Consider the following 14,660-nt stretch of genomic DNA (forward strand, 5'->3'; position numbering starts at 1 on the left):
TATTAAAGGGTTTCAATTCAAAATACCTAACATGATGAGGCAAAGATTTTAAGATTATTTCATCCAAAATGCATTATAGAAAAGGAAATAACCAAGTCTTAAAGTTATCATATTTTATTAGAAAAAATTCACCCTCTACCAGTCTTCAATATAAACTGAGTTTTATGGAAAGACATAAATGGTTACATTACCAATTATTTCAAGGCCTGCACAGTTTTTCATTATACTACATTCATTTGTGAACACTTAGTTCATGGACTGATTTAAGCTATGCATCAAGTTGCTGAGCTGCAGATAGAACCTTTTTTCTTGCACTAAGAAAGTCCTCACAGTCTTGATGATTGAAAAACATTAAGTGTTAATGTCTCGCTAAAAGCTGGCAATAAGATCACAAATGGATATTCAGCTCCAGTACCATTTTGAAATCAGCAACAGCCTGAAACAGTTCTAAAGAGCTGTCAGAAACTTGGAAAAATTACCGACAGAACCATGTGTATATCATATGCAGGAGAGCAATTAAAGGTTGTCAACAAATGTACCAACCTTCTCAGGGTACTTTGAAATAATCTTTAATACATGGTAGCTAACTTACCCTAACAGACAATGTCAGCACATTCAAGTAACTGCAGTGTTATGCTGCTACACAGTGCTAAGGTTAGCTAACTGCTTATCACAATCATTTCATCTTCAAACATGTTGGTTTTAACTGAGGAAGGAATTTATCAAGCCAATCAAAATATCTGCAAACAAAATTAAGGTCACATTAATATTTAAGTAATAGTGCCCATCTGACCTAAATGACATGGCTTTGAGACAGACAGAATGTTTAAATGCCAGTCAGCCTTGTGACTATTACATTGCAAAGACACATCCAAGTGAAACTTGTCTAAAAACATTAGACAGTTCGAAAAACACCTAGCCAAAGGAGTCATGAGCTCAACACTGCCTGCAAAGTTCACTTAAGAAGCTAGGTGGACACTTAGTATAAAGCTAGGTCAGGTATATATGGACAACACCACAACACAGAAACAACTAGAATAATGACCTGAGCACAAATACCCATGCAGGCCTACTACAGGATTTGTGTTGTCCTGCTTTATAGATTTACACTGGTGAAATAAACAGTGCCTGAGCCTGAAACCCATTAAAATCCATTAAGACATTACTCTTGGACATATGCAAGCTGATCATGTGTGTAAAAAAATAAATAAAAAAAAAATCAACAGATTAATTGGGAGAAATTTTAAAGACTTATGAAGAAATTGAAAAAGGGATTTTTATACAGTTTCACAAGTAATGTAAGGAATAAACTCTGCAATAAGTTACTGCTATTTTGCTTATTTAGTACTTTAAAATTTTCTATCCTTTTAAAATATCTTTTATTTTTTGATAGTTCTCTGCTCTCCAGAATTATGCTTATTTCATGAATGAAACCATTTTGTTTCCTTCCTACAGAAAGCTTCCTCCACATTTAAGTCTCACAAAATAACATTTATGTTCCTGCCCAAGTCATAAATATTTAGAATTATTTTTTAAAGTTTAATGTTTAGAAATACTTTATTGGAAGTTCATTTAAACGTAAGCTCTTATAAATTTTAAATAAAATTTAAATTATTTTTTGTTGAGAGTTAATATTTCTTATATTGTTCAAGCAGCTACCAGGTCTAAATGATTCTAGTTTTACCCAGAACAGAGGTGGTAAAAATGTTATGGATCAATACACACACATTTATAGAAGCAAAGCGATTAGCACCAGATTTTTAGAATGCATGCAGCCACATAAACAGAGTATGAGCTCTGTTCCAGAAACACATACCCACTTAAACTGTCTAAGTTCCACAAGACTTCCAAACACACAACACTAACAAGATTGGATCTACGGTAATGAGATATTTTTTGAAATTACTCTATAATTATATTTTACATTATCTCATTAGCACATAAATTGCTATTTTAAAATTGGGATAAAGCTGTAATAAATCATCACACAGCTAACAGTAGCTGTAGTAGTTGTGATTATAGTGTTAATTTTTACTTTGCATTAGTGATTATGATTATTAATATTTTCCTACATGACCTTACAGGCAACATCTAATTACCTGTTTGTTCCTGTAAAACACTGTTACACTAACAAGTCACTTATCAGGGGTAACTATGGTCAGCTAAAACTTCTATATTTTAAGACAAATTACCACATTTGAAGAAAGACATAGGAAGTGTTGAGTCACCATTCCTGGAGGTACTTAAAAGGGCGTTTTAGGTGTGGCAGACATGGTTTAATGGTAGACTTGGTAATGCTAGGTTAATGGCTGGACTCAATGATCTTAAGGGCCTTTTCCAACCTAAATGATTCTATAATTCTGTTCTATGATTCTACAAAGGTATCAGTGAAAAACTGATGGAACAGAACACATGGAAGTCCAAGACCTTCACTTCTACAGCTAGAGAAACTCTGTCAGAAGTGTCATCCCTATATTTTAGGTTAGGATCAAACTACCAAAACATGACAGCAAATGAAAATCAAAAGGATAATCAAAATCTGAGTGCAGACTTGAAAGGAAGCTTTGATGACAGCAATAGCAGGATGAGAACACAGTCCTCTGAACAGGGCATTTTATTCACTTGCTAGGTTTTGTTGCCATTTTGTCCAGAAGTGTGAATGACAGCACGCACATAAATGGACTCCCTCGATTAACTATGAATCATTTTATTCTTTCATCAGTCTTCAGCACTTTCATCTTTTGTTTACCTCATTTACCTTTCTCTAACACACAAGCTGTAATTTTTCCAGTATTATATTTTTGGGGGAATGAAAACTGTAGATTTTAACGGTTAGGCTGGTTTTACAATCAATTCCTAAAGTTTCCATTTTTGTTTTACTTACAATCATAGGAGGGGTGATATCATGTGACTGAAAAATAATAGGATTTGTTCCTGCTAACTGTAGCATGCTAGCAACCAAAGTCTGGATGAACAATAGCAGTCATAACAAAACTATACAACTGCAAAAGGAGCAACAATATTTTAAAACAATATGTACAGAAAGTTTTCCTTGTTTAAAGATTACAATAATTTATTAGCTTATGCTGCAGCCGCAAAATGGTAACTGTAGCACTGTATATCTGCCCAATTTAGAATACTTCCCAGAACCCTCTTTAATAAACAAATAAAAATTAACAAAAAAAAAATATATATACTTTTAGATACACATCTACACTTGGAAGAGACAGCATAACCTAGGTAATCAAAGAAGGAAGGTGAGCAAAAAAAAAAAAAAAAAAAAAAGAGATTTTCTTATGTAATTAATATTTCAGACTTTTCCTTACTGTTACCTAGCTTTCCATCTGTGGCATCTCCAGTATAGCATGCTATACTCCCAGACCTTCTCTCAGATTTCTTAGCTGAACTTATGGGGAAAAAAAGAGAAAATAAGAACTAGCAGCTGCTACGTATAGGTTTGAGTCTGACAGTTTAGATGAAGAGTCTGGCAAACATTAACTGTCAATCAAACTTTCCTACCTACAATGCAATTCAAGAAAAATATTCAATCTGCTCTTGTATCAAGCCATTTCAGCAAGTAATCATCAGGAAATAAAACCCTAAATTATCTCTGTAAGTGTATTATTTGCATTAGCAAAGACAAGTTTGTATTGCAAAGGACCTTACTCTTGAGTAGTTGGGTGAAAGACCTCTCTCTCCAACACAGAACCAGTACGTTTGTCAACCCAATAGCCTACATGCAAGACGTAAGTGTTGTAAAGATACAAGTGGCACATTAGAAAGGAGACAAAAGAGCAGTTTTATCTGCAGAGAAAAGTATTACTTGGAATAAATTGTAAGATTAGTTTCAAAAAACCTAATGTTTGAGTACTAAAATATTTCTATGTATTGAAGTACTCTAAGCTTCAAATTAAAGTTTTGTTTTCTAGCTATTGACTTATGCTAGATGTTTTACAAAAAAATGAAACAAAAACTAAAAAAAAAAAATCAAATCCATTAAATAATATTTAAAAAAATAAAACCACAATCTTTACTTTTTAAGCAGAAACATTAAATTGAATGGCTTCAGGGTCATTGCACTGGACTGTAATTTCTCTGCATTCCATTGCATTGGAATAAAATTTCTCTACATTCTTTTAATATGACACAGTAAGAATTTTACCTGAGAAAAGGATGAGTAAAAAGTAGGGTGTTTCCCCTGACAGTTGAGAAGCTATGAACCGAACCAGGTCAGAAAGCTGCATGCTTAAATGATTAGAAAAGCACAATATAGGCATTAAAAAACTCACTGTTGACAGTCTATCCTACAGAGAAATGTTCCCATAGTAGATTTCAAAAGACCCTATGTCTGATGCACTATACTGGCACCAGGCAAGGATTAGGTACAACCAACACATGCATTCATGTCATGTTTTAAAACTCAAATACGGATCACAGCCTTCAAAATCTAAAACTGGGAGTTTGGAGTGGACAGAGGCCATTCTACTCCTCACTTACTAGCCTTGCTATTAATATTCTAGAAATGTTTATGGCAAAGGATGTAGAAGAAACCATCTATTACTGAAGATGCTTGAGAATTATAACTCCTGCAGACAATCGAGAAGTCCTTTCTATCCTCACACCTAGAACAGAGATTGCTCTTGTTTGCATTGAATAGCAGCCCTTTAATCAGGAATAATCCTCTTCTTGCATAAGTGTGCTTATATGTAATGCATGGGAGATGACTGGCACTAAAATAGTCTTCATATTTACTGACTTACTTATGGGCAGCTAATGGATTTCTAGTTTGATGGCTGAATTAAAACAAAACTTTCAAAAAAAGTTTTTTGTCTTATGACATTTTTCAGCTCCTGAGCTCCCACTATATTCAGCCCTTTTTCATAGCTGAGTATTAGGCACAACACCCTCACCAATGTTATTTTCTTCTTTCACATAAACCTAAGTTAGACAAATCTGCACAATTTTCTATAGTGCCCAATACTACAGAAGTTGGATTCAGGACCATGGCTTTTCCCTCCTGAGTGCTGCCATAATACAAACACAAGTTACTCACTCTCTCCTTGTTGTGTACTACATTTACACACTGGTTAGCTCTCCAAGCACAACTGTCTATAAACAATCCCTAAATGAAAACTGTCCTCACTACTTCCTGTTATAAGGTGTCCAACAGAGTCTTTTGTAGGCTAGCTTTAAAAAAAAAGACAGCAGAAAGTAGTAATTTGGCCTTGCATGACAGTTTACAGCTTTCTCTGCACTGTGATCTGGGAAATATTTTCAACTGTGAGGCAATAAGCAACCTTCTGTCACCACATATGGGGAAACCTTGCTGGAGCTAATTTAAAGAGTATCAGGTGTGGCAATCAGAAGCTAGCAAAAACAACTTGACAGCCACAGCGATAGCCTATGGTGCACTTCAGGGTTCATTTCTGTGTGGCATGCTAGAAGGGCAGGTGCACAAAAGACAGGTTGTGATACTGCTTCAGAACTCCGGGTTTTCATAAGGATTGTGCTGGACATCTTTAAAAAGCAACAGAATAAAAGTTGTGCCATTCATCCAACAGATCTGCTCCCTCCATACACTAAGAAATTGCTTAAACTATTTGCAGAGACGACTTAACTGCTTAAAAAAGAAAAAAACCAACCTACTGTTAGATGCTACCAAGCCAACACAGTAAATTGTTTGAGACAGATCTTAGTCCCCTGTGTTTGCCGACACAAACAAACCTACCTATTTCTACCAGCTACACTTGTTCAAACCTATTCAAGTTATTGAGAGCCACAAAGCTATTTGTGAGTCTGCTCTCCTCTTCAGAAATTTGGCTAACGGTTATAAAGATACTTGGGAAACAAAGGAAACCAAATTAACTCCCAAGACATCTAAAAAAGATGGAGTCAGAAGATGTATAGGCATTAAATTATGGAGTGCACATATGTATGCACCTGCATAAATATATACATATACATACATACTTCAAAGTGAATTTATTTGGACTTCTAAATACACAATACAGGGGACCACTAAAGGTTGTGGGATCAAATAAATCTAGAGGATCTAAGAGGAACCCAAGAGTTACTGCAGGATAATAAAAAGAGGAGGGAAAAGCAGGCATGAGTGGGAAGGCACCTCAGAAGAGAAGCTGACGAAGCATTCTCCAGCATGTGCAGTTCAGAGCTTTCTCTAATATAATGGTACATTTGAGAAACAGGAGATGTAAACATGCAATACAAATTATCTTCATACTCTTTTCTACCCTTTCAGTGAATATTGTCAGTAAAATCAGTATTACTCATGCCTATTCTGTCTCTCCCATAACACTCTTGCCTCCAGTCGGATTTAATGTCAGCTTGACTATTTTTTTTTTTTTTAAATAAGAAGGCAGGCAGCTTACAAACCAGGTACTAGGAAACATAGGAAGAATAAATGAATATAATAAATTACCACATTTAAACAAGACTTCCATATGACATTTGGGCTTTTCAGTTCTGGCTGACCATTACAAGAAACATCAGTTGAAAAACTTACTGTCGGCCAAGTAATTCTGAGGCACAGGAAGTTCTCTCTTATTTGGATTTTAGGAAGTTCTCTCTTGTTTGTATTTTATCTTATTTTAGCTTTATTTCTAATATTTATGACCACACTGTACCTTCAATTTCCCTGGGTAGTCTGAGTACACTGGAGTATAGTCCCTTCTGGTTGGCTTTTTTCTTACCAGCATTATTTGCTCCAGCCTCTGAACTAGAAATTAACTGAAACTATTAAACCTTCCCTGTCAGACTATAAATAACCGTAAAGACCATTGGTACAGCCTGAAATGCAGGGGAAATAACTTCTGTGGGTTTTTTACCTATGATGTTGTCACTGAAAGTCAGGAGAATAAAACTCTTTAACACTAATGTAGCAAAGAAGCAGGCACTTCTTTATTGCAGCGCTGGGTGCTAGGGGCAATTTCCACAAATCAAGCACACCCAATGCTGATTTCATCATTACGTTTATACACAAAAATTACAAGATAGTACTCTCTCAGTTACAATGATTGGTTAGTGATTTATATACAATTATAATATCTGCTGTGTCACTCTCTTCTGTTACTACACTTGTGTGGGGCAAGGGTCTTCTCAATCTGTGGGTATGTTTTTTAGTATTATAATGAAGGCAATTTACTTCAGGTCACCTTAAACCTAAGATTTGTTGCCAAGATGACTGGTTAGATTTCTGCCTTGCCAGGTTGTCAAATAACTCATTCTGTATACAATAGACCCTAGGTGCCTTGGTTATGCTCTAGAGAGTAAGGACTAAGGCTAATATGTCACAGAGCACAGGGACCTCAAGCAACACAGCCTCCGATTTCAGCTATCACAGCAACCCATGCTAACATAAAGGCTAACTTCTTAAATCACAATGTTCCTATAGGTAACTGTTACAAACACAAAACAGAAAGATTCAGTAGAACTTAAGATAATCCGCAGCAATGTTTTTAGGCATTTTTTAAAAATGTGAAATCAGAAAGTTGTCACTTTCCTAACATTACTTCTCACATTAGGAACACCATGTGGAAAGGTAGCGGACAGCACTTCTGTCTGTTTGTACCTAAGAAGCGTGTGTAACTCCTTATTCTAGTCCTTTTGTGTTCTGAAGGTGTTTTAGGAGCTGGGGAGAGGGGAAGGTAATCACAGGAAGGCTGAAGAGCATCTGATCAGATTGCAGTTTGTGAGGTTTTGAATATCTTTTCCACTGGAATTAAAGAGCTGGGGTAACTGCTTGTTAGAGATGCTCAGGGAACAGTTTTGTTCTCCAAAACATACGGGTGAAATAAAATGTTTCCTTTCACATTAGGTTGAGATAAAGAGAGAAGCTTGGAGTTTAGCTCAGCTTATGAACTAACCTTAACATTACTATTCCCTTGTCATCACTGAAATTTTGGCCCACATTAATCATTGCTTCTTAACGAACATGAGAAAAAAAGATCTTTTCTTTCAGGTAAGCAAACCAGCTACCCATGAAAGGCAACTCTTAAGAGTTACTGCTCTTCATGCTCCAGATGAGAACTGCAGCTCTGAGCCTGGTCTAGGATGAGATTTTTATCCTCCCTTTACTAATAGCACACTTTAGAAACCTTTCCCATATTAAAGTTTTTGGTGGGTAAGATGACTTTCACAATGAAAGAAAATGATAGTGTATTATCTTTCAGATGTAAAGTTCACTTAGGGAAAGTGATTAGCAAAACTTTCACTTTGGAAGAATACACTGTTACAAGCTTTCTGTCTATTTCAGGAAACCCATGTTCCATATAAAGATAATAAAGCCAGCTTTTATTCTCCAGGACTTCACTGTGAACTAAGCTGTCTAAGAAGGAAGGCGAGAGGGAAAGTTTCATTAAAGTAAACTGACTTTGAAGGAAATATGTTTTGTCGTGTACTATTTCATTTAGTTGTAGGTTGCTTCATTGGTTTTGTTGCATTTTGGATTTGTTGTACTTTTTCAATGGAACTTAAATTTTAAATCAGTTAATCACAAATCAAGCAATGGCAAAAACCCAGTTTGTTAACAGAACTCAAACAGATTTTTTTTAGCTGTAATTATCATCATTCTACTCTGTGGCCTCTTGGTTTGCCTAGTATTTCTATTCTTATTTTACCAATAAAGACGAAGTAAAATTTTAGAGCCAGAACTTATTCCTACATCAGGACTTCAGCCAGTGTGACATAGGAGGGTACAAAAAAATAAAATCACTCTTACAGGATAGTAAGCCTTAGTTCTTCTAACTTGCACTTAGAATATATTGCATATCCATTGAATGAGTCTCCAAAGAACTTTGAAATAAGCTCCACAGCACCTGCCTATGGAAGAGATTTTAAAACCTTCATACCTCAGAATGCGTTTACTTGTTGCCTGGAGCTAGTGCCCTTTACACCATGCAACAGGCCCACAATTCTCAGACCTACAACTGTAACTAGCAAAACATAAGTAGAAAATATGCTTTGTCTCCTTAAAGCACTTTCCTTTTTGATCTAATCAGTACACTGGTATAAGCTGTTCAGTGTGCAGTGCTTTTTCTTCTTTTTATTTCGTAATTCTAAAAAGGTGTGTATGCTCTGTAGCATAATGGAAAACTGCCAAATGTCACCATTAAAATTAAAAAACTCACAAGCTGTGTGGAGACAAGAACTCTGCCAAGTGTGTGGCCACAGGGGATGCAGTGAGGCATGCCCCTCCTGGAAAAACACTGCTTTGTTCCAAAAGGTGGTGGAGGAGGAAGGAGGGTGGCTCGGTGTTCATAGGAGTTCATTCACTGGTGGCTATACTCCTGAACTGGAGGTACGCGATTACTGAAGAACTCAGTGCCCAAATTATAGCAAATGGGCACTGAGAATATGCCTGTACAGCTACAGGTGGTAGCTGCACACATCTTAGCTAGGCAAAACATCAGTTGCCCTGGGAAGGATGAAAAACCACAGAAAAGTCACTGCATAGGCCAGCGTTCACTTCAATACCTTCTATTTCCCAGTCTTTTCCTCTCAACAGCCTTTGGCTTGCAAAAGTGTGTTCCCGAGTGATCTAAATATTGAAATCCTAACCTTTGAAAGAGCAAAGTCAGAATTTTCTTAGGTCTTTCTGACTGCGTTCAGAAAGAAGACCATTTCCTCAGGAGCACTGTTAAAGTTATCCACTGTTAGAAACAGTGGCTTTGCAAGAAAGGATTAGAAAACTGAGTGAAGCTCAATCTGGCATGAAACAGTGGGTGTCTTCTGTCCTGTGGGACAGACGGGTTACTTACAGGCAGCACTGCACAAATACAAAGGTCCTAATGAGTAACTGACTGCATGATAGTCCTAGATTTAATCCTCAGCATCTTTTACTGGCTGCACTTCTGCTTGATCCTGATAATTATTTCTCTCTTACTCCACTGGTTCATTCCATGCTATTAATTCCAAAACATGCATTTTCTTACTGTATGTTCTATGTTACTTGGTCCACTACTTTTTTTTTTCTTGGTGCTTTGACTGCTATGCATTTTGCTTTATCCAACTTGGGATCTTCAGGGCAGGGAGAGAGTTCAGTTGCCAGGACAAGTCAACGATCTAGTTAGCAGGATAACTTGTAACTTTCTCCCAGATGGAAAGGGAGATATGCTTATGTGCAAGCTACCAGGGAGCAATTCAGGGAAGCTAGATATAATGCCTAGCTCTCTAACATTCCCCTTGTGTTCTCCTTGACAAATGCAGCTGCTCCTGAGCTTCAAAAGGACAATATTATTTATCTGCATCAAAGGCATGAAAGGAGGGAAGAGGGACCAGTGAAGGAAGCAGACAGAGGTGAACTAAATTCTCTAGTGTGTGAACTACACTCTGCTCAGGTTCTGAAATAGCCAGATTCCTACCAAATCCTATCAGGCCTAGAAAAAATGGCCAAGGATGGAGATGCTTGATAGCAATAGATAGATGTAGTTAAGAACTCTAAAATCTCTGTTTGGTACAATATATGAGGAGCTGTGTAATTTAACTCCTTTCTTTAAAACAGGATTTATGAAAGTTTGTGCAGAGACAAAAGGAATTACATTGGTAACAATTTTCCAGTGATGCAAGATATGATTCTGACCTCTACTGATTTTAGGGCAACTGACATGATTACTTTGCCCCACATAAACATAATGTAATTTAGTCTGCCTGAAGTCAGTGATCTGAGGACACTGTGAACAAAGTAAAATAAAAAACGTGTTTGAGAATGTCTTCCAGATGTTGATATGGGTGGGGTACTGCATTAAAGCACTTCTCCATCAGATATTAAAGACCAGCTAAATTCAGTATGAGAAACTAAGAGATGCGAGTGTGTTAAAAACAGACATACTTATCAAATATGATCTTTGTAAATACCATGCAAAATCAAAGTAATAGCTCTGAAAAAAAAAACAACAACCAACAAACTAAAAACAAAAACACTTTCTTTCATAACACCGCATGGGTTTTGGCTTTGTTTCTTTTCTGGAACTGCTGCGTTACTGTATAGCTACGAGACACTAATAACTGTAATGGTGAACATATACAGACAGCTCTTACTTCCCTCTGAACTGACCCAAAGGGATCACTTAAGTGTATCAACTACTTTCCGAGCCATTTGTGCACACTAATCAAAATGTAACATAATGTCTTTTCTGTACATAACGATGCTTCTCCACACTTGTGCGAAAAGAAGTACTTACTTCCGATATCTGGCCGCAGCTTTTTGTCATACTCTCTCAACAGCTTGTTTAGTATGAGAGTCACATCTGTATCTTGTGTTTTTGGAGCTAAAACCCATTTTTGGTTAGTTGTTCCATCTTCATATTCATCCTCTTCAACCTTTCTAGAACTGCAATAAATCAAACAAATAGATGTTACTTCATGTAACTAAAATCTGAATTTTACATTCTGGCTCAATCTCCACACTTAGCTGAAGAAGTATTAGATCTCTTCCTTGGTCTTGCCTCTACCAAGCCTTAGGCTGTTTATGCAACAGGATGCTCCCATTAACAATCGTTGAGAATCTGTTGATGGGCCATGACTGAGAATTGTTTATACATGTTTTGAGAGACTGGCAGAAGACTATGAGTTAATACAGCTATGGGACTAATATTCTATATCCTGTATTTTAACCAAGCTATCCCAACTTGTTAGTTTACAATACACTCTTATGAAGAGTGAACATCTGCAGTATTATTTTATTAATACATCAAGACAACTGATCCATCTCTTGCACAAAGGCTAATAAGAGTATTAAAAATTCAGATCTTTTAATACTTCCTGATCATTTTATCCTATTAATAAATTATAATATTCTCAGTGCCTGAATTTTAGAGTTTAATGTATTACAAGGCTTAGAATTAAGAGCTTGCTCCTAGAATTGAAGATGGATTATCACAAGCACACAAATACATTGCATAAATTGAACTGAATTTCCCTGTAGTTTTAGTGACATTTTTTAAAAAATGGTTCTACCCAAAGAATTGAGACTTCTTTTCCTTCATAAGTGGATTATTTTTATTTTAAGAGTATGCTATCACAGATTTGGTGAACTAGTTTGCCCAGAAATCACAGCTAGAGCTGCTTTCACACAAGGTTAATTTCATTTGTGCAGTTTTTTACACCTAAACAGTAAAATGTTGATTTGAAGATGTATCTTTTGGTATCTTGGAAACCAAATCTGCTTGATGCCTCTTACTGGAGAAAATCTATGACAGTTAAACTGAGATGAAGTTATCAGCAGAACAGATAACCTCTCTGCTGGAACCTACAGCAATAGTCATGAGCCAGTAATCATTGCCCTGGCGATACAGTATCATTTTGCAACCTTTTTACACAAATGTCAATAATTAAGCAAGGTGCAAAGCAATGGAGAGTCAGAGGCACCAGCGTTGCTTACTCATGGCATGTGCTACATGCATCAGAGCAACCTCCTTTTTCTCTCTCTCCCTCTCCTTAAAAAGCCTCAGATGTCCAGAAAACCTGATGGGCACTCCGCAGGAACAGAAAAAAATATGAATACAAGTATAAAAATTTAATCACAGAGCATCATCAACTCTTAACATTGCTTGTAGACCACCATATGAGCATTTAATGAAACTTTTAATCGGAACTGCTCTACAGCCAATATGCCCCTAAGGATTAGCCATGAATCATTTAACACTACCTCACAAATTAAAAGTGCTCAAGATAAAATTTCAACACAATTTTGAAACCTAACCCGAGGATTTTCTACAGAGAGAAAACTTGGTTCATATAACCAAGTTACGAAAGTAGAGAAAACTTAGGGGAAATTTTGACTAGATGACCATTCCTTCTCTGTGAGCTGCATTTTGTAAAAACTTGAACTTTTTTGTATAATTGACCTAATGAGCTTTTAAAAACCCCAATAGGATTTTGGGGGTTTGAATTTTGGTTTTGTTTGGTTTGGTTTGTTCTGTGTTTGGGTTTTTTTTTTTTTTTTTTGTTGTGTTTTCCTCCCTCATATTCATGGGATCTTAACGCTGGGATCTGTGATTTAATGCTGTAGTTACAGAACCATTCTCCAAGGACGCACTGTTTCCAAACATGTATGGTTGGTATTTCAGAGCTGAAACGCTGCAGTGGTACCGAATTACCGATGGGAAAGGAGCACAAAACGCACGTCTTTTTTTCTGCTGCACCCACGACTTTACTGAAGGCATTTAGACTGTATGTGGAAATGAGAACTGAGTTCAGGCAGGATCATGATTCCCATTTCAGGGAGCCACTCCTTTAAAAACAGTCACTCACAACAGCTTAAGCACTGGCAGATATTTTAAACACCCTCACTGTAGCAGCTCGTTTCCTAGAAAGTACTTCCAAACCATGTAAATTCCTACCTACCTTCTAGATTAAGACTGGGGGTGGGAGAGGTTTCACAGTGGATCTGACTAACACACTAGACACGTTATCTTTTCAAGGTGTTTTGTTTTCTTAGTTAAGAGTTTGTTATTACTCTTCCCTTGCCTGACTGCACAATTAAGCTCCTTGAAGGTACATGAGGTTGCAGTTTTCACTTGCAGCCTTACTAGCGACTGCCAATTCCCAGCACGTTCCTGCTATCCACAGAAACAAGTGTGGGGTAACGGCAGGCCATTCTCAAATTGGGGAGGAAGAAAGGCTGAGCACCTTCCCCAAACTCCTCAGAAGCCACTACTTTTGATCCTGTGAGGAGACAGTGCAGCTGCAAAGGAGGAAGGCTGGAAAACCCTGAGAGGCTGTGGGGAAAGGGTTTATTTCCTGCAACACGTGCGTCCCAGACTTGCTCGGGGCGGGGGGCTAGCATAAAGCAGCCTCTAGTTCCTTTGAGGATTGGGGGAAGAGATGTTACTCCAGTGTGGGGCAGGCTGCTGAGATCACGATGAATAAATAGAGAAGGGAAAGGAAGGGAAGGACCATTGAGCACGCTTTCAAGTCTGTGGCAGATCCTACAGGGGGGAGCTAAGGTGATCCATTCGCACGGGTTGTGAGGCAGGGGCCCTCCCCAGTACCCTGGACAACCACGGGGACTGAATGCGAGCCTAGCCCCAAAGATCACGGCTGCCGCCGCCGGCTGGCCCGGCCCCTCACCGCCCGCCGCTGCCGGAGCTCCGCCGGAGGAACCCTCTCCTCTCCCGAGACAGGGGCCAGGGGTTCCCCGGCCCGGCCCGCCACAGACGCCTCTCCCGGTCCCTCTTCGCGGCTGTTAACCCCGCCCGCCCCCCAGAAACAGGGCACCCCCAGGGACTCATGCTGCCCGCGGCTGCTCCCTCCGGCCTCACGACGGCCCCGTCCGCGGAGCCCCCGCGGCTGGGGCACGGACGCAAGCCGGGGCTGCCGGCTGCTCACGCTGAGGGGAGCCCGGGCAGCGGGGGGCCGCCGTCCCGCCCTGTGCGGGCCCCGGCAGCCGCCGGAGGGGGAAAACTTTCCTCCGGTCTGGCTCGGGACAGAGAGCTCCCGGGCGACCTCCTTCACGCCGGGCCGGGAGGGGCAGCGGCGGGGCCACCACGCAGGCAGGCGGGATGCGGCTGTCACGGGAGCCAGGCGGGTCTGGGGAGGGAGCAGGGGAATGAAGCCCTGGCACGGCGTGGGGAGAAAGGAAGAGCCTGCAGTCCTTCTCGGGCACCGAGTATCTGGCAAACTCCGGCGAGCGGGACTCCATC

The 14,660-nt window shown here is 38.9% G+C and overlaps 1 protein-coding gene across 5 annotated transcripts in view; it reads right to left on the reverse strand.

The window, feature by feature from the left end:
- The window catches only part of GABRG3 (gamma-aminobutyric acid type A receptor subunit gamma3), a 320,210-nt gene that overhangs the window by 304,375 nt on the left and 1,175 nt on the right, over positions 1 to 14,660 (reverse strand). For all 5 annotated transcript variants that reach the window (XM_065677618.1, XM_065677619.1, XM_065677620.1 and 2 more), the window contains one exon: positions 11,199 to 11,347. In XM_065677618.1, the coding sequence (XP_065533690.1) occupies positions 11,199 to 11,347 (149 nt within the window). The remainder of the gene's footprint in view (positions 1 to 11,198; positions 11,348 to 14,660) is intronic.

The sequence above is a fragment of the Lathamus discolor genome, chromosome 4, assembly GCF_037157495.1.
Source record: "Lathamus discolor isolate bLatDis1 chromosome 4, bLatDis1.hap1, whole genome shotgun sequence".
NCBI lineage: Eukaryota > Metazoa > Chordata > Aves > Psittaciformes > Psittacidae > Lathamus > Lathamus discolor.